Consider the following 19508-nt stretch of genomic DNA (forward strand, 5'->3'; position numbering starts at 1 on the left):
GCTTAGGTTATTAGGTTGCCGTGTCCCTTTATAATGATTTTGTGTCAAGTCCAGTGGAGGTTAAGGACATTCTTACATTTGATTCATTTTATTCATGTTCTAGAACTGTTGAGCTTATATTCGATGGGAATTTATATATATATATATATATATATATATATATATATATATATATATATATATATATATATCTCTTAAAACACCTAGGTCTTGCATAATTAATTTAATGTAGGTGTATATATAATCTCTAGGCTAAAGCTAAATTATGTGAAATAAGTTTACTTGTTTTATTTCAGGCTTTGTGCTCATCTACGAGGCTCGGAATAGGACAAATTGAAGATTAAAATCCTTGGAGACTTGTTTAGAACTGTTTGCATTTAGCATTATATTAATTAGTGCAATTTCTTTTCTCGCACTAACATTGTTTTATTGTTTTTTTTTATCAGTTCACTGCACAACGGTGAAATCTGGCGCCCCGGAGAATGCGCACAACAGGAAGCGCCGGAGGGGCAAAATTTGGGAAACGGACCTTCTTTAGAGCGCGGGAGATTTGAAATGAAGTAATAAAAAGGACGACGGCGACCATTTTGTCCCTTCACAGAGAGAGAGAGAGAGAGAGACCGAGACCGAGGGAGATCCTTTTCGCCCAAGAGACACGGGGAAAATGATTTCATCGTCCGGCAACCTGCGGGAGAAGCTCGGCCAGGTGTTTTTGCTGCCCGACGGTGAGGAGACCGCGTTTCCTGCCGAAGAAGATGACAAGGATTTCATCCTCAGCCAGGATTTCTTCTGGTACGTTATATATTTTAGCGATTTTTCGAGCTAATTTGCTCCAATCAGAACACAAACCCTCTCATCTGCCTGGCATCTTATCTGCCGTACTCCATTATGGGCACGGATAATTTCTGATTACACAGAAGGGTTCGGTATTGTCTCATTGACCATTTTGGATCTCGCCAAGTTATCCCCCCATTGCTCGGACGAGATTGGGTTCTTGTCTTGTGCTAAACAACGGGATACCTCATCTGGATGGAGTTATCTTGATGAGTAAACGGAGACTGAGCCATTATCTTTTGGGCATTTTCTTTTAACTTGATTTTGATACCGAACGGTAGCAGGAACTTTAGTGTTCCTTCTTCATTGACTTCTAGTTTATTTATTTATTATTATTGTTTTTTTCAGCACGCCAGATTATATCACCCCAGACGAACGACAAATCTGCCATATCTCAGGCTTTGATAAGGTACTAGCTAATCTACTGTCTGCTCCAAAGAGTAGATTTATTCCTTTCTCCTAGATCAGTTTCTGATATTCCATGTTACAGGAAAATCTTCCTTGCCCAAAATCTCCTGTAAAATCATGTGCAGACAGAAACAAGAGATACAGAACTGGTATGTTTGCTTGCAGTCCTCCAAATTTTGGGAACTGGACAAGTGAGTCGATACTAAAACGTTTTAGTCGTTTTCCTTGTCTGTCATTTGGTTTCTTGGGGTTTAAATTCTAGAGACCTTTCCAGACAACTTTGATTCCAAGAAGCAATGCCCTCCAAGGGCAGCAGAACTTCCTGCAGAAACTTCAACCGCACAGGACTGGAAGTCAATCAAGTCGTCAATACCTGGAACAGAGAAGAAGCAAAGCTATGTTTCCCGATCAGCAGTGGCTCTGCGGTGCCGTGTCACTCCTCCTATTTGCGTCAAGAACCCGTATTTAAGTGGGAATACGGTGATGAATCTGGATATTGTTTGCAAGCAGAAATCTAAACCTGAAGGTGCCCGCTAAGATATATTCAGCAGTAAAAGTTTTAAAACATTAGGGGTTTTGTAGTACAATGAGAATTGTGACCCATGATTTAAAGCCTGAGCCCATTCAAAACTTGTGATTAATTATTCTTCCGCATATTGGCCAATACTTCCAAACGCTAACAGAAATCTAACTGGCGTAATTGCCGGTAAGTTGATGCTTCCAAATATCCTCTCAGTAACCAACGTTAGGCATATCTATGAACCGAGAAAAAATCTGCACGAAGAAGAACGTATTCCCTGGCAGAAAATTCGCTAGGAAAAATCTAGATTGAAAAAAGTAAAGTGCATGGGTTTGTGTGAATCGAGAAAATGAGGGTTAACAGAAAACATTTAAAGAGAGCTTTGCTGGGCAGTGGCAAAGCAAAAACTGCGCATAATCTTGCTGGAAAAATTAAACTGCTTGTGTTTGTGGTAATCGAGAAAATGAGGGTTAAAAAAAAAACCTAAAGACGGCTTTGCTGGGCAGTGGCAGAGTTAAATTTTGCACAACTCTGCTGGGACAAATTCCAGATGAGGAGTTTTTGCCAGCAAAAAGTGGCTGATTTTAGAAAATTTTCCTCCTACAATCTTTCTGTCAATTGAACAAATGAGAAATGTGTTTTTTTTTTCACCGTTCACCTTTTGTCATCATTTTGCCGCTTCTGAAACTGTAGCCTCACAAGTAACAAAGAGTCAAGACTACTAAATTAATGTTTGCACTCATTCCTGTTTGTCTTCCTATGGTCTTTCTCTGTATTGTGATGCCGTTGCCATGATGTTATTAGTTATTTCACGGTTACACCTGGACTCTTATGTGAATCAGCTTTGTTCCCCTCGGGTGTTGGTGGTGATGGCCTTTCACGGTATCATACTGATTTCCATGAACTCGAGGTGCATCCAGAATGGTCTCCTGCCCCTTCTTGTGTTTAATACTTGTTAGACCTATATCATTTTTCTTATGATGGTTTCCTCCTTTCAGGAGATTGGCTGTGGTAATTTTAGCCGGGTATTCAAGGTATTGAAGAGAACTGATGGTTGTATGTATGCAGTGAAACACACCATTAAGCAGCTACATCAAGAGACTGAAAGGTAATATTTTGTTGTCCTTTCTTCCTTCTTTTTGTGGACAAGGCGCATAATATATTTCACTAATTTGATAGAAGGCGTGCATTGATGGAGGTTCAAGCTCTGGCAGCTGTAGGTATGCAAGCAGGTCTTATTTCTTCCATATGTAACTGAGGCTTGCAATATGTATTCTTTTTCCATAAACGTTCCCATGTTTGGCTTGCGTAGGGTTTCAACGCAACATAGTTGGTTATTATACTTCATGGTTTGAGAACGAGCAACTCTATATCCAGATGGAGCTTTGTGACCACAGCCTATCATTAAGTAGATCAGGTCCTTTGCTGCCATCAGAGGGCGAAGTTCTGGAAGCAATGCATCAGGTTCTTGTCACTTTTCCTGTTCTTCCAACCCCATGGAAAATATGGTGACTGATGACATATCTGTTGTTTTGGTTGAGTTATTTGTCAAGAGAACTGACTAATGCTTCTATTTTTCCAAAAGAAAAAGAAAAGTAGTTGCTTTCATAAGTTCATTGGGGGCTAAGTATGTAAGTATTGCTAGTAATTATTATGACATTTTATTGATATAGCCAGGTTGCCTCGTAACTTATGCATTGCCTCTGATTTTTGTCTTCTGTTATGCATGGATAGATATTGCTCGCTTGTTCATGAGGTCATGGGGATAAGTCTCACCTGCAGCCATTTAGTAGTTGATCACATCAAGGATTCATGTCCTCAGTAGTTCCTGTGGTTGCCTTTTAGTCAGTCAGTGGTGTAATATGTTTTACAGTTCGAAAAACTCTCTTTATCTCTCTCTGCCCCCCCCCCCCCCACCACTTCTCTTTCAGATGTGGCTCCTTTGTTTACTTTATTTCTTGTTCATTTTAATTTTTAATTTAATTCTCTGTCTGATAGTTGACAAATGCATAACTTTCAACATCTTTGCCTTCTTTTTGTAGGTTGCTGAAGCTTTGCACTTATTACATGAACGTGGAATTGTACACTTGGATGTAAAACCTGATAACATATATGTCAAAGACGGTGTCTATAAGCTAGGGGATTTTGGATGTGCAACACTGAAAGATGGAAGCATTCAAATTGAGGAAGGTGATGCACGTTACATGCCATTAGAGATACTAAATGATAAACATGAGCATTTGGACAGGGTTGATATCTTTTCACTGGGGGCCTCAATATACGAGCTTGTTAAAGGGTCTCCATTACCAGCATCTGGTTCACATTTTTTAGCGCTGAGGGAGGGCAAGCTATCTTTGCTTCCTGGTTACTCCTTGCAATTTCAAAATTTGCTTAAGGTACGATTTCCCCTATTGGGCTGGTTGAAAACAATGTTCATTAGTCACTTTATTCTCTGGCACCACATAAGAAGGGAGCATGTTCGTCAATAATACTATTTTTTAACAAGAGATCACTGATTTACCATTAACCATGAAAATAATGCCTATGCTAGGAAGTTTTGTTGGTTGTTTAGTACACCCTTCCCTAAATCACGTTAAGGCGGTTGATCTGGCAAAATTGCATCCCTTTGGGATGTGACAAATGGATGAGGTGCTCTCCTCAAAGCATTCAGATACACCCTTAATTGACATCATGGAGCATGTAGCGGATGCATTTGGAGGAAGTCTAGCTGCCATCACTACTGCCTATGCCTAGACATAGACCCAATAATTTTGTTGTCCAAAGCTGTAGCTCATTCAGTTTTAACCTTGTTTTACATGGCGACTCAGGCATTGATGGTACAATTTTTTATTTACTTGGTTACCTGTAACCTCTAAGACATTACTGCTGGATAATCCAAGTAGTTGTAAATAAATAAATCAGGAGGTAGTGTGTAACACGTATCCTTTGGGCAACTTTTGCGTTTTGTTTAAGCAAATGAAGGATGGTTTTGAAACTTGCACGGCTGTGATGAAAATCAAATGTGCTTAAAAGCGCATGCACTGTCATGCACTCCCTTATGATCGCCAAACTGGTCCCCAGTAAACATGTGCCATGCATTGTCTGAATCGTCGAAAGCTTCTTCATGTTGACATATATGCTTCTGTTCCATGCTTACCCCTAGTTTTAACGACATTATAAGTTCAAGAACCATTCTCAAATTTTCATGGACAACATAATCTGAAGTTAACGAGACATGCAGCTTTTTTCACGAAGTGGACTAAAGAATGCTATAGATCTTGTATTTTATTTGTTGAACTGTAGCTGGCTTCTTGAGCAAGGACCAAAAATTTCACTACACGTGTTTAGAAATGTTTATTGGTTACAGATGTACTTTAGGGCAATCTGGAGGCCGTTATGTTATGGTTTGATTTTTCTTAACAAAATACGACTTTTTATTTTCTATAATTTTATCATCGTGATACACTTGTATGTGCTAATATTATACACATTCTAATTTCTGCAGATTATGATGGACCCTGATCCCAGAAAGAGACCTTCTGCTAAAGAGCTGCTCAAGAATCCAATTTTTAAAGTTAGTAAGGAAAACAACCCGTCAAAGTTCAAGTAATATTGCTAAGGAACACAGTAGAAGTTGTTCAACTTAATAGCCAAAGCCAAATTACGCGACATTATGGTTGTTTTTGTCGTTAAGAAGGCTACAAGGCTGCAGTGTTCGAGGCAGAAGTTATGTTATCGGTTCTTTATGTCAATATAGGCTGTCGAGCAGATGGATAGATTTTGTACTTGCTGAAAGTAAGTCTGCCTATTTTGCAAAAAATTGCTCCCAGTCCCGGGAAAAGAGACATTGCCCGTTCCATTCTGTTGGGCATATCGAGTGCACATGATTGGACTGAGATTTGAGCTACATATATATATATAGAGAGAGAGAGAGGGGGGGGAGCAGAGGAAGACTCATTGGCGTGCCTGATCAGTCTTCATTTTGTTTTATAAGTTATCAGACCAAGTATCTTGCATACTGGCAGACACACTCACATATATATATTATAGAGAGAGAGAGATGGACTACAAATTTACATTTTAATCATAGACGAAAGAGATACCACAATTAAATATTTAATTCAATTTTGAATTAACTTTGAAAATATCCTTTTAATATCATATGAAGCCATTCGGCTCTATTTTATTTCAATCAAGGGTGGCCTTACTTACTGCAAAGACTGTATAGCTCAATTGTAGTACTTATTCCCCTGGCTAATGCACCAAGAATAGAGCTGGAGAAGCTGCATCACTAGGTATCTCTTAACCACTTGCATAAAGTTGCGAAAGAAATCTTAAGAACAAAAGTTCATTAGCTTCTCATTTTTACAATACAAGTAATCTATAGATTGGAGCATTCCATGATGAATTGTCACTGAGGTTTTAAGATTCCACCTCTTAGTTTATTGTTATACTTAGTCCTTTTCATCTATTGTTGGCAAACTTGGGAATCACCCGAGTCAGATAAGAATCGTTTAGCTACTGGGCCATGGATTAGGATCCAAGTGATACTACATCAAGACTTGGCTGAGACTCAGCGGACCCAGTGGATCATTGACTTGGTATGAAATTGCCTCAATCAGCATTATATGAATCTAGGGAATGCGGAACGAGTTTTTTGATTGCCCCAATTTGAACTTGGCTTTATATTTAAACCGGTTTTGTCAAATTGTCATGGAAAAAAGGATAATTGCCCCACCCATTATTGCACAAGCACTAGAATCGTAGCATCATATGCCAATCCACCCTCTAGGGCTTCAACTTTCATGGCCAGTGAGCAATAGGTAGTGAGCCACGAGCAACGATCATCCGGCCCTACACTCCAGTATCTCTCTCTCTCTTAGATTGTAATCTGGCTTCCATTGGGCGTGATCGACTGGCTGTCAGCTAAGACAATGTCGGAGATCCCCAAAAGCTGAGGGTCACTAGAAATGTCTCTCTACCTCTCCGCCCCCACCCCCCCACTCCCAACCCACTGCTGGTTGGTGGTTTCCACCTTTCCAGCAACCACTAGGACCCAACCATCTGCCAGTTGGAGGTCTCTCTTTCTTAGTCTCCCACTCTCTCCCTGACATCCTGAAGGGGTTAGTCAAGATGTTAGTGGCTACCATAATAAACACCTTGAGAAACAAAGGAGAAGACAAATAGAAGAAATGACCATCATCATAAATGGTTTTATTTCATTTGGTCCTTTGGAAAAGAAAGAATTAGAGAGCTACCAAGAGAGAAGACGGAGAGAGATGTGAATTTAACCTACCCTTGTACATCATAGCCACCATCATAAACAACTTGAGAAATGAGGCCCATCAAGCTGATGCTTCTGCCTTCATAGAATATGTCAATATTTCTATCCACCTTGAGCCAAAAAGGTTGAAAGGCTAGGAAGAGAAGGAGCACATATCAGATAGGAAGAAGATGAGTAATTGAGTGACAATAAGAGAAGAAGAGAAGGGCTTGGGGCATAGGAGGCTTATATCTCATACCAATTCCTTCCCAAGTTGAATGGCGGCAATCTGGTTGCTATACCATTAAACACGCATATACTCCTAAACTTGGATTTTAGTCTGTGGTATCTTAGTGTTGCAGTGAATCCACACAAAACAAAAAAAAAGCACAAATTCTTTCTCTCTCACACACACATTCTTTGTGGAAGGGGAGATGGGGAAGGACAGGGGTATAAGTAAAGAAATAGAAAGAGAAGAAGAGTAGAAATGGGAGTTAAGTAGGATTACCATGGTTGGCAAGGCACACAAAGCAAAACAATTTAAAAAATGAAAATGATTAAAAATAATATGGAGGAGCTTTCTTTCTTGCACCAAATTCTTCTTGGATTTCAACACTCTTTATTCAAATTATCGTGATCTATGTGATATTTGTGTACGTTGTCCTTGCAAGGGGTTGCTTCAATGTCACAATTGATGGATGTAAGGGCTTCAGTTTTCATCTATTCGTACACCATTGGCATGTATATGTCTATAGCATGCATTAGCACCTTGATCTCCATCCTTAGGTAAACTATCGAAAATGCTTTGCAATCTTGTTCTAGCTTGTTCAAGATTCTGCAAAAATGTTTCCCATTGCTCAAGAAACTGAAATATTGTTGAACATGAATATAGGTTCTTCTTAAGGATTGCATGCATACTCTCCAATCTATATTCTTTGCTGCACTTTGAAATATGTGCAACAAGCAATATGTACACTCAACTACAACTGCATCGCTTGCATATTTTTCATCTACCATGCTATCTATGTCATCATTGTTGTCCTCTACATTAACAATTGCATTTACAATGTACCTATTAACTAGAAGTATATGTCCTCACAAAAGTAACAACATTCATAGAAGGTTCAGTATTCCAAAAACCCTAGCATTTCAGTTTGCACATGTAGTGGCAGCAATGACATTTGATATAAAATGCCTTGTATTGCTTTCAAAGATATAATTACATGCAATAACTTTACATTGATAGCATTTATGTTAAAATGATAACAAATGCTATCAAAACCATATGTTGTCTTTCTTTATTAATAGTGTTTATACTAAAATTATAACAGACACTGATATAACTAATTATTTTTACATTAAAATGATTAAAGATTAGTGAAATTGCATGCATTCATGCTTTACTGATAGCAATTACCTTAAAATGATAAGAGATGAGTGAAACTGCATGTAACAGCATTTTACTGATAGCATTTATGTTAAAATGGTGACAGATGTTGGCATAACTGCATATAGCAAGGCAATGTTGATACTGTCTTCATTAAAGTGGTAATTGAGGTTGGTGTAACTAAATGCAATAATGTTCTACTAATAGTATTTATGTTATAATGATAAAATAGGCTCGCATTTTCGCCAAAAAAATGCAATACTGATATCATTTATTGAAAATGTTGTCAGCTGCATGATCTTACAATTAATAAGTCAGATAAAGGCATGTAATGCCGATAAAATAATAGTGGATATGCCTTCCATAACACTTTACATGTAGGTTGTGATGATAAAAAGCCTAGAATAATGACAATTTGTTTATACATGTTGCTTTTTAACATAATCACAAATGTGCGGACATGTCAGTTGCAATAACCTGTTGTCTCTTTTATTAGATGTGGCAGTAACCAATCAATATCTGTTCCAGTTAATTTATACTTTGACAAAATATTCTTCACCACCCGTAAAATGTCTTCTTTAGAATGTCACAAGTGATGTAAGTATCTTAAGCACTCTTCCTTGTTCGTAGATGAACTAATTGCTACACAATGTCATTTACATACCTTGAATTTTTGTTTACAGGAAGTGCCATCAGTGAGCAGCTCATTGGATGCTTGTATTGAACAGAAGTCACATTGAATCCCACTTCATTGAGTGGGAAAGCTAAAGTTGTTTTATAAACAAGAATTCACTGAAATAGTAGTGTCAGATGCAAAAGCAATTGAGGAAACATTTGGAATCCACTTTTATTTAGGAAGTAAGTGAAGGGTGTTTTTCGAAATATGCTTTTTGTATTTTTTGCATCATCACACCAACTTAAGAGAATTAAAAAAATACCAACCTTTTAACTACTTTACACTAGCTACTTCATCGTGTGATTTCTAGAGGCACTTTCAGGATGCTACCTTGTTATTTGCTGGCATCTAAGCCTTCATATTATACTTGATCCAAAGAAATGTGTATCCATTGCCCTCCCTTATCCTTTCCCATGTGGGTCATCTCTCTATCTCTCTCTCTCTTTGTTTCTTTCTTCATCTTCAATCACCTTTGCATCGTCATTGCTCCTTTGCTTCTTACCTCATTCTTCTTTCTTCCTCTCATTATTTCTAGTCAATTCAAGGAGTAATAGCTTCATGAAGAGCATAGGCCTTGATTCAAGAGCTAGGTGTGAAGAACATGGGTGGAGAAGCCCTAATATTACTCACTTCCTTACAGTAAAAAATGATGTCTTTATCCTGTCTTTCCCCTTTCTCAAAATTATTTTATGTAAAATTTATAATTATTTAGGATTTTTAAAGAGTATATTTAATGTTGAGATTTGCTTTTAGTAAGTGCATTTAGGTCTGTTTACAGTTGAACGTGTCCGAAGGCTAGGTCTAGAACCCAATTGTTGCTAGTTTAATTTAATTTCTACATCAACTTAGCGTAGATCTTATGCTCCCTTTTGGTAGTTATATAAATTACTGTTTTATTTGGTATTGTATTAGAATTAGCATTGTAATTATTTTTCTGTAATATGTATTTATTACATCAATGCAGTTTTCAGTAGTTTGTTTTCTGTGTAAATTGTTTTCTATACTGTTCTCAGAGATCAGCTTGCATGGGATCCCATGTTTAATGGTTTTTTACATTTTTGTCTGATAATTTGTCAACTCTAGTCTTATAGGTAAATTAAGTTTTATGGTACATTTACGTTTAAGTTTTATGGTACATTTACGTTGAATCCTTGAGTTTGAAGTGGATCTCCTCATCTGTCTATAATCTATCTGATAGACAGGCCTGTGACAAAACATTTTCTTACTTTTTAATTCCAACTGGAAGGCAAACTTTTATCTATTTTTTGGAGCATAGCTTTCTTTATCTGTCGAGAGACTAATCTAAAATTCAGCTAAATTGGGTAAAAAATATGGAGATACATGCATTTTCTTAGAGTTCAACTCTTGAGTGCAAGGTCTCTGTTTGTCTCAATTTCTGCATAGATCGAGTCAAGCCCTGACTTTGGTGCTTGATTTTTGCAGTTTAGAGTACTAGTTGTTTTTGCCAGTGATTTTTGGTTTTTTCTCCATTTTAGAACATTAGTCATGTTTGCATTCTTCAATGATTTTTAGACTTTAATCGAAGGATATTTTTGAATTTATAAGTCAAGATTGATTGTTGTTCTTTTTTATTTCTGTACGGATGAATCAAATGGTTAGGTTGCGTTCTTAGTTTGTTTGTTATCCTTTTGTCCCATACTAATGTGGTTTTGCTTCCTCTGTGTTGTGGAGGTTCTGAAGGAGAGGAGCAAAGCAGATAAAAGGACGATGGACGAAGTAAAGAACACCTGTGAAGACTAGTTTTGGGTTTTAGGATTTAGGACAAAGATAGTTTGCTTTTGTTAATTCTGAATCTAGTTGTGTTTCCTTGTCTTCATTAATCAGGTTGTATTAATTTTGTCTTCACTATGAACCTTGTAATAAGTTGATTACACTTTTTTTTTGTTCTAAGTTAAGGAAATAACATGTAGATTTTATTGGGGAATATTTACGTTCATCCTTCCATTCACCGTGAATTGAACCCAATTTTTCACTATCCAACAACAGTTAGTTTTGAGTTTGGTGTATGCTTTGTTGTTTTCATTGAAAATATGCTAAAAATTAAACACCATTCTACGGGGAAACAATCACTTTGGGGACACTGTATTCAATCTGCTTAATTTATTTGCTTCCTATTCTCATTCCCCTATTTGATTTCTTGTCAAATAATGTTTCATTTTCAATAAACAACAATAATTTGGAAACCAATAAACAACATATTAGAAACACAAGACAAACATTGGAAAGTGTGAAACGTCATCCATTTTCAATTTGGCAATTCCAGTCAATAATTTACTATATGTAGATCAATCAGTCCTCACACCATAAAATTTTACCGTCATCTTGTTTAAATAACTGAAAGTGAAGCAAAAACAAAGAATAGATCCCTAGATCTATTTTGCATGTTCCTTATTACGAGTAGCTCCTATAAACGCTCAAACTAATTAGTTACAGACTACTTGAAGTACGACATCTTGATACCAATAAGAGCAAGAATAAAAATGGATAAATGACCAAGGAGAAGAAAAGCTCAGCCAACTCCCATATGGACCGATCGCCGATGCATCCAAGGGCCCACTGCCCTGCCTTGCTAGAAAGGCTTAGCCTGATCTGAGCGTGCATTTGTCGAAAGAAACTTTGACCACTTTCTCCATTGCAGTTGGCCTGAGAACTATGGAAGGTACTCGGCAGCCGACTTTTTCCTTGATCAAGAACCCCACATTTGGGAGATTAAAACGCCTTTTTCCCTAATAGACGTTTAGCGTTTTGCAAGTTACGGGATATGCCTTTCCCCAATCATCCATTCAACATTTTGACACATTCTTCAAAAGATTTTCCTTACCATCACAAAAAGCTACTCTTCAAGAAATGGAGATAGATTAAAGATTTTAGAAAGCTTGGCTAATTTGAAATCCATCCTTGATTAGTAGGCTCTGCGGCTTCAGAAACATGGTAATTGCAGCAACCAGCTCCTGTCACCATTCGTCCCACTCTTCGTAGCTCCTATACTTTTTATGTGCTGTTCACTTGGCATTCTGAATATTCGGAAACGATACCTTCTGCTACACTCCTTGCCCTTGCATGGCCGAACAGTTTTCCCACAATGACCAGTGAAAAATTTATGGCATTTCCAGGGCCACTACCAGTGATCAGATTGCCATCGATAACCACACCAGCACCTTTAGCAACTTGGCCAGTGAAATTACCAGTCATGCTCTGCTGCTCACTCACCATCCTATCCTGCTGGATGGAGAAAGGGTATAACAAAAGCATATCAAAGAGATTGGAAACAAAAATTAGGGGAAATGAACCATCCATACCTTGAACAAGCCTTGTTTCTCTAGAACCACGACAGTAGAAGAACAGATTTCCCCATATACCTTACCAGCTGAATCTTGTTCTTGGAGCAACTTCTTCAAAACTCTTGACTTGTGCAACCGCTCTCCTCTATTACAACCACCCTAATGAGTTAAAAGCTGACTTAGAGATGTCATTATCAACAAGGTGCTCTAACAACCAAATACTGCGCTACATCCAAGTATGGATGTATCATATGCATAACAGAATAAAATTTTTATATAAGTTAGTGCATCCCAGAAGAACCCTTTGAGTTGACAAGGGAAAATTTTTCAAATGGACCTGATTTCACCACTGTTGCAGACACTTAGCACATGCACGACGTCCATATAACATGATACTAGATGCAGCACACACTTTATAGACACAATTAATCAATGTGGAACACAGCCAAAATGACCAGTTACTGTTGAAAGTTTCAGTTTGAATTTGCCGTTGGTCAACTATTTGGATTTAATGATATTATTGCTTTATTACTTCAGACAAAGAATGTATATAAAGCTAACCATACAAATTTAGGTAAAATAGTGAAATATCACAGCTTGGGTCACATTCTATCTATTTTTAGTTTTTGAAGGACCCTCATTTCTTAATATTCTATTGTTAACATTAAGCCCATTGTTTTTTCTTCAATCTTTCATGTCAATTTTATGACTTTATCCTAAAATATCAGAACTTTCCCATGTTTCCTTGCAGAATGATATGCTCAGTTTTGTTAACGAAGACAGCAAGCACACACATGCACACACAAAATGGAGGACCATCCATACAGCGTGAAGCATTGAACTTTGATCTTCCAAAGAATGTACCATTTCCAGATCCAATTGTTTCCATTGTGGTCCTTTTTCAAGATATCAAATACTAAAACATTCTCTTTGATAAAAAATTGATTAACATTTGAAATTTAAAATCTTTTGGACCATTGGCTAATAAAAAATTGGACTTTTCTATCCAACAATAACTCCTCTAATTGAGCGCTACCAATAGCTTTATGCATATATCTACTAGGATGCAGTCATATGCTCTAGAAGGTGGATGACTACTAAATAAACCATAGAACAATAAGAACTCGAAAAAAAAAAGAACTTTAAAATGGAGAAATTGTGTCTATGTTCCGTCAATGTTATATGAAAGATTTCATAAATGGAAAAACATTAAAGAGTATCATCTCAGCAGCTCACAGGAAGAATGATCAAGTCATAATTTGATTCAGCGGCATCTCCAATAAGCTTGTCTGCTATGATTTTGGTGCCTCTACATGCCACAATCTGCTTGGATCTTTCAACAGAAGCAACTACGACATCCACATGGGCTCTCCTCAAAATATCCACTACCACAATTGTTTCCATCTCAGCTGAACCATTAGCAATTGGAACAAGGGCCTAACACCAAGTCAGTAACAAAAATTAGCAACCAAAAACATGATTTGCACAGTTCCATTGCAAATTGACAAGTAAAACGAAAAAGTAGCAGTGGGTCAAATCACTGAGTAAATCGTATCAGCCATCAAGTACTTCTCAACATCTCATCAATAATAAACCAATTTCAGTTGGATCCATGCAAAAATGTTTTAAAACTCGCCAAGTCAACCCATGGTCCCCTACCAGGTCAACCCAATAAGAAAACTCGTTTGCAATCAAAACTCAGCTTGACTCAGCCTAACTCGGTCGTTTGACTCAACTGAAGCATGAAACTAGGTTTGACTCGACCAAAACTCGTGTAACTCAGCAATCTAGTGACGAACTTCATTTCAATCAACAAGGGGTTGGCTACTCGCTGCTTAATTAATTATTTTTACATGAACCTTGTAACTTACATTGGGACATAAAATTTTAAAATCATAGCTCATTTATTAAATTTGCATATTGCAAATGAAAAACCAAAACTGATTAGGCTTAACTTTATTTATGGTTATCTCCTTATTTCGATTTTTAGATCATTTGGCTCTAGGGGTGAACACGAACCGAGGAGCCCGAGCTGGTCCAGCTCGAGCTTGGCTCGACTCATAAAACCATCAGCTCGAGCTCAACTTGAACTCGAGCTGAACTCAGCAGCTAAATGCCATGCTCGAGCTTGACTCGGTAAGCTTGATAAGCTCAACCAGAGTCCAGCTGTAGGTGGCGACCAGAGTCCAGTGTAGGCCTCTGGTAAAAACCAAGGAAGAGCGTGGAGAGGTTGAAGGGAGATAGGCAACACTGGAAATTCTACCTCATCTACTCTCTGCTGCTTCTCTCTCTCAAAACACAAAAAAAAAAGTCTGAAACTCTCACTCGAGCAAGGGTGAAATCATCACCCTTGCCAGGGTTTTACCCTCACCCAAGCGAGGGCTTTTTTAGATTGAGAGAGAGAAAGATCTAAGAGGGAGAGAGAAGGGGAGAGTAGAGGGAGATGAGAGGGGTACCTGGTGCTGTAGACTGCTGCTTGGTTGTTGCAGAAGACGGGGCCTCGAAGGAGAAAATGAATGAGGAGAGAGAAAAGGAGTTGAAAAATGAAATCAAACGAATGAAAAAAATAATAAATACATTGTTCGAGCCAAATGGTGTTACACGAGTTGGGTTGAAGGAACTCAAAATTTGACTCGATAATATAGACGAGTCAAACAATCAACTCGAGCTTGGCTTGTTTAGCAAAAAAGTTGGCTGGAACTTGAGTTTGAGCCGAGTTTGAGTTGCTCACCTCGTTGTCCATCCCTATTTGGCTCTTATCTTTTGGAATTCTAGTTTTAGATAATATGCACATGCATGTTTAGTTTGTTAACTATTGGGCAGTTGCAAATGTTGTGTTAAATGTCTTAGATGGTCGGCTAGAGTCTTTCTGAAATATTAGGAAGTTGAAGTGTCTGACTTTTAAATTTATCTAATTCTATTTGGACTGAAAGTGTAATTCCTGTTACCGCGAACCCTAATCTCTTTTAACTCTGAGATTAGGGTAACTTTAATCAAGTTTTTATGTTCTCTTTCTCTCTGGTCGTAACATGTAGAATATATTGATTTTAATGTTTAATTTTTGTTGAGTTGTTCATTGATATATTTATACTTGCTACCCAGTTATGTTGAAAAATGAAACTACAAAGTAACAGTAGTTATTTGTTTCTTGTTATCAGATGAGTAAATATGATTTAATTATTATTTACTTGATATTAAGTTAATTTATTTTTTAGCTATACTTGTGACCTATGTCACAGTGGTACGTGGGGGAGGCCCAATTACCCGTACCAGCATACCGGTACGGCAAAATCGTACGACTGGGTACGTTTGGATCAGTTCTGGGTTGGAACCGATCCAAACCACAAAAAAAAAACATTGTCTTAGTCTATTTATGTTTTTTTATGAGATTATATGTACGAACTACGAAAGGAACATTGTCTTAATGATGTGATGATATCAATTTTGTTTTTTGGAATTAAACATATATATTTATCGTCGTACTGCTGTACCAAGATTGGTGAAAACGCGGTATCCGTACCCGCTTCCTCATACCCATACCAGCACCTGTACCCGTACCTATGTGACATAGCTTGTGACCAAGTCATACAAATCTTTTATGTTTAAACGACAAGTTATATATTGTTTTTCTTTCAAAAACAATAGTTAACAAAACTCAGTCTGAGGGTCGCAGGATACCAATTTGAACATATAGCAGTTCAGATTATCTTATGAAAAATATGGAATGTATAATTAGTCAAAATCTCCAAAAAAGATCAATAAAAGCAAATCGTTCAAAGCAAAAGAAAGGATGATATTTTTATAAATCAAGTGAAAAAAAAAAAAAAAATTTCGTCTACTACACATAAGATCACAGAATGGTAAAATCAAATGCAGATATCCAATGCTACTTAAAAGTATATGTAGTCACTAAGGTAGTCGCTCGTATGCATGGAGATATACACTGTGGATAACATGTCTAGAAAATATTATCTGAGGTGGGTGTGGTAGAGGAAGATATGGTTATCTATGAAATGGCTGTATTATGTTTGAATGCTGACGATAGGACATCAGAGATTTATTTTTTGTGTTTGAAGCAAACAGATAGCATTGTAAGGAGTGCTGATTTGAGACCATGGATCAGCTAAATTACATTAAAAACCTTGAACTTATCCATTTTCAAAAGCCAAAAAGAATACAGAAAACTTTGAAACAGAAATCTGAACTGCCTCCCAGTCCCAACAACTAGATACCAAAATACAGGAAACAGAAAGCATTTACAAGAGGAACCTACAAAAAATATAAACCATTTGTAACTTTCTCTTTACAAATACAAAATGCCAAAAACACAAACTATTTTACAAAAGAAACTCTTGATGCATCAAATATTAAAGGAGAAAAGAAATGCACTTGTCAATTTATAATAGTCAATTTATATATTAGAGCAAACCGTTCCCATCAAAGACAAGGAGGAGTCAGAAAGGAATACATAAAATGGTCTATTTGTTGTGTCCAAGAGTATGTAACACAATTAACAAGTTACTATAGTTGAATTACTTTTTGAAGCTACTATGGAGAAAAAGAATGAACAGCTCTTACACGAGGAGTATGGCTAGAAGACCACTCAACCGAATTGTACTCTTCACTTCTTTGGTGAAAATCATCTCCACACGATACCTATATTAGAGAAAGAAGATGATTAAGACAAGAAAATTACAGAATGAGAATCATTTTCACCAATACCCCAAAAGATACTTTGAGTGTTCATAATAAGTTAAATATGCAGATGGACTTTGTCTGAAATTGAACAGAAGCATAGACAGCAATCCTAGTCGCAACATAACAAAAGGATGACAATTCCAGTATACATAACAGAAACTCATTAAGGAGGTCCTGCACCTGACCCTATGTTTCACCTGGTGCTGGTGCAGGTGCAAATGTTGTTCTGATTCACCAATTTCAATTGTTAGCTATGAAAAATTCAGGCAACTACATATGCATATCAACTTGACTTTGGCACAAGTTAGGTATTGTGAAATGAGTCATAAATACATAGATTCTATGTCACACGGGTATGTGGGATCGCCCTACGTAGCTGTTCCCGTATAACTGGTATGGTGAGGCAAACAGGTACAGTTTGGATCTGATTTAGGTCAGACCTGATCCAAACCTAAAAAACCCTTAGAAAAATTGTCGTAGAGCTCGACCACGACTGAGCATTCCTTCTTTCCTCTTCAGTCTTTTGTCTTCTTCCTCCCTATGATGACCCGGCGGAGACTATGTCCAGCGATGCATGGCCACATCTGGCAATGCATCGCAGCAGCCGGCAGCGACTAGGTTTTTTTTTTATTTGGAGTTTTTCGTATTTTTTCATTTGGGAATGTTTTTGTTTGAAGATTGAACTGCAAACCTGTAAAACTTTTTGTGTTTTGAACTTTTGTTTGATCTATATTTGATTGTCTCTTGGCTGCCACTTTTGTTTCGTTTCCTTTCATCATCGTCGGTTTGATTTATCAACTGACAGCTTTTTTTTAATTTCTTTCAATTATTTAAGTTAACATTGTAATGTTACGTGGGAGTCAAATGGGTTATGATTTGGAAGGAAAAGCTCTTTGTCAATTATTAGTTACGGGTCTACAACTGCTTTCTAATTCCTTGATTGCTGCGGCACTTCTGCCATGTCCTTTCTCTTCATTGATATTTAGTTATGACAATTGACTAACTGCGAGTATGTGACCAGTTTAGTAGAACAGCTGATGTTGACGATTGGCCAATCATAGGAGCAAGCCTAATTGTGATTTTGATGTTTAGCAATTGTTAATATTAATCTTGCAATTCTGAACTTAATTTAACAGTTCTTTGAAGAGTGATTGGTTTTCTGAGACAGCTCATGTTTAGATTTAGGAATGTTTGCTTTCTTGTTTTTTTTTTATTCATGAATTTTCTGATCATTTTATTTTTCATGTTTTGCATCTTTTCATTATTTTTAATGTAGTATGGCAAACATCTCAAGTTGTGGATCAGCTACATCGACTGCACATGATGACCAACCATTATGGTCATATGTAGAAAAGACAGGGGAAGCTCTTGAAGGTGGTGAAAATGCTATATTTGTTTGTTCTTTTTGTGGGGAAGAGTTCAATGGATCATATACAAGATTGAAAGTGCATCTAATAAAAATCAAAGGACAGGGAATTGAAGGATGTAAAGATATCACAACTGAGAGTTTGGATTAAGCCTGGGCATTGGGCCGGCCCGGCCTAATAAGGAGTCAGGCTCCGGCCAGCCCGACACCCGAAAACCGGGCCTGGGCCTGGTCTGACACTTCAAACCCGAGCCCGAGCCCGGGCCTGGCCCGATTAAATTAAAATATATATTTTTAATATAAAATAATATATAAATATATTGATCAGAATAAAATATTATAATTATATATAAAAATCAATAAAATATATATTACAAAAATATTATCGGGGCCTTTTTTTCGGACCCGAGTCGGGCCGAGTGCCGGATACCGATCGGGTACTCAGCGCCCAGCCTTAGTTTGGATCAGTTGAAGGAAGAACAAGAACTCTATGAGAAGAAGAAAAACATGGCATCATCCGGTTTTATTAACATTCCTACAGTTTGATATGATGATGTTAAGGATGATTCAAAAAAAAAGAAAGGCTGATGCTACTCAGAAATCAATTGTCTCATTTGGTTTACAAGGACGGAGAGAATTTGATCTAAAAGTCGCAAAATTTTTTCTATGCTAATTGCATACCATTTCATATAGCTACAAGTCCAGATTGTAGGGAGTTAGCTACATCTCGTTAAAATTATAACTTGCCTCGGTATATTCCCCCTAGTTCTAAAAGGCTTCACACTCTACTACTAGAACAACAAAAGGCTCATGTGAACAATTTGTTAGAGTACCAGAAGTTTGTTTGGAAGCAAGATGAAGTTTCTATTGTCTCTGATGGCCGTACAGATTTACAGAAGCACCTTCTTATTAATTTTACTGCAACTTCAGCAATCTTCTTAAAAACGATAGGTACATTTGGCAAATACAAGTGTTAAGTATATAAAAGGATTGTTTGTGAAATTATTGAAGAAATGGGGAAATATAAGGTTGTTCAAATAATTATTAAAAATGC

General features: G+C 37.2%; 2 protein-coding genes across 11 annotated transcripts in view; one reads left to right on the forward strand and one right to left on the reverse strand.

Annotated features, from left to right (window-relative positions):
• The first annotated feature begins 507 nt into the window (after positions 1-507).
• On the forward strand, positions 508-11009 carry LOC116261859 (wee1-like protein kinase). 7 transcript variants are annotated; one of them, XR_004174373.2, is made up of 12 exons: positions 508-792; positions 1183-1243; positions 1325-1433; positions 1517-1768; positions 2605-2672; positions 2761-2870; positions 2942-2982; positions 3075-3226; positions 3805-4158; positions 5268-5336; positions 9096-9270; positions 10790-10863. XR_004174373.2 is itself a non-coding variant. In XM_050080332.1 (11 exons), exons 1-11 carry the CDS (start codon positions 665-667, stop codon positions 10847-10849), a joined length of 1413 nt encoding a protein of 470 aa, XP_049936289.1. In that variant the 5' UTR covers positions 508-664; the 3' UTR covers positions 10850-11009. The 7 variants fall into 7 exon arrangements, 6 of the variants coding, with proteins under 6 accessions (XP_049936289.1, XP_031496624.1, XP_031496625.1 ...); XM_050080332.1 differs by lacking the exon at positions 9096-9270 and having other exon boundaries at positions 10781-11009; XM_031640764.2 differs by lacking the exon at positions 9096-9270 and having other exon boundaries at positions 10790-11009.
• A 324-nt stretch (positions 11010-11333) lies between these two features.
• Positions 11334-19508, reverse strand: part of LOC116262516 (protein DJ-1 homolog C) — a 32916-nt gene continuing 24741 nt past the window's right edge. For 3 of the 4 annotated variants that reach the window (XM_050080041.1, XM_050080038.1, XM_050080040.1), the window contains 4 exons: positions 16969-17046; positions 13627-13827; positions 12409-12549; positions 11334-12331 (listed from right to left, as the gene is read on the reverse strand). In XM_050080041.1, the coding sequence (XP_049935998.1) occupies positions 12101-12331; positions 12409-12549; positions 13627-13827; positions 16969-17046 (651 nt within the window). In that variant the 3' untranslated portion in view covers positions 11334-12100. The remainder of the gene's footprint in view (positions 12332-12408; positions 12550-13626; positions 13828-16968; positions 17047-19508) is intronic. The other variant, XM_031641964.2, reaches the window with a different exon arrangement.

Source organism: Nymphaea colorata, chromosome 10, assembly GCF_008831285.2.
Source record: "Nymphaea colorata isolate Beijing-Zhang1983 chromosome 10, ASM883128v2, whole genome shotgun sequence".
Taxonomy (NCBI): domain Eukaryota; kingdom Viridiplantae; phylum Streptophyta; class Magnoliopsida; order Nymphaeales; family Nymphaeaceae; genus Nymphaea; species Nymphaea colorata.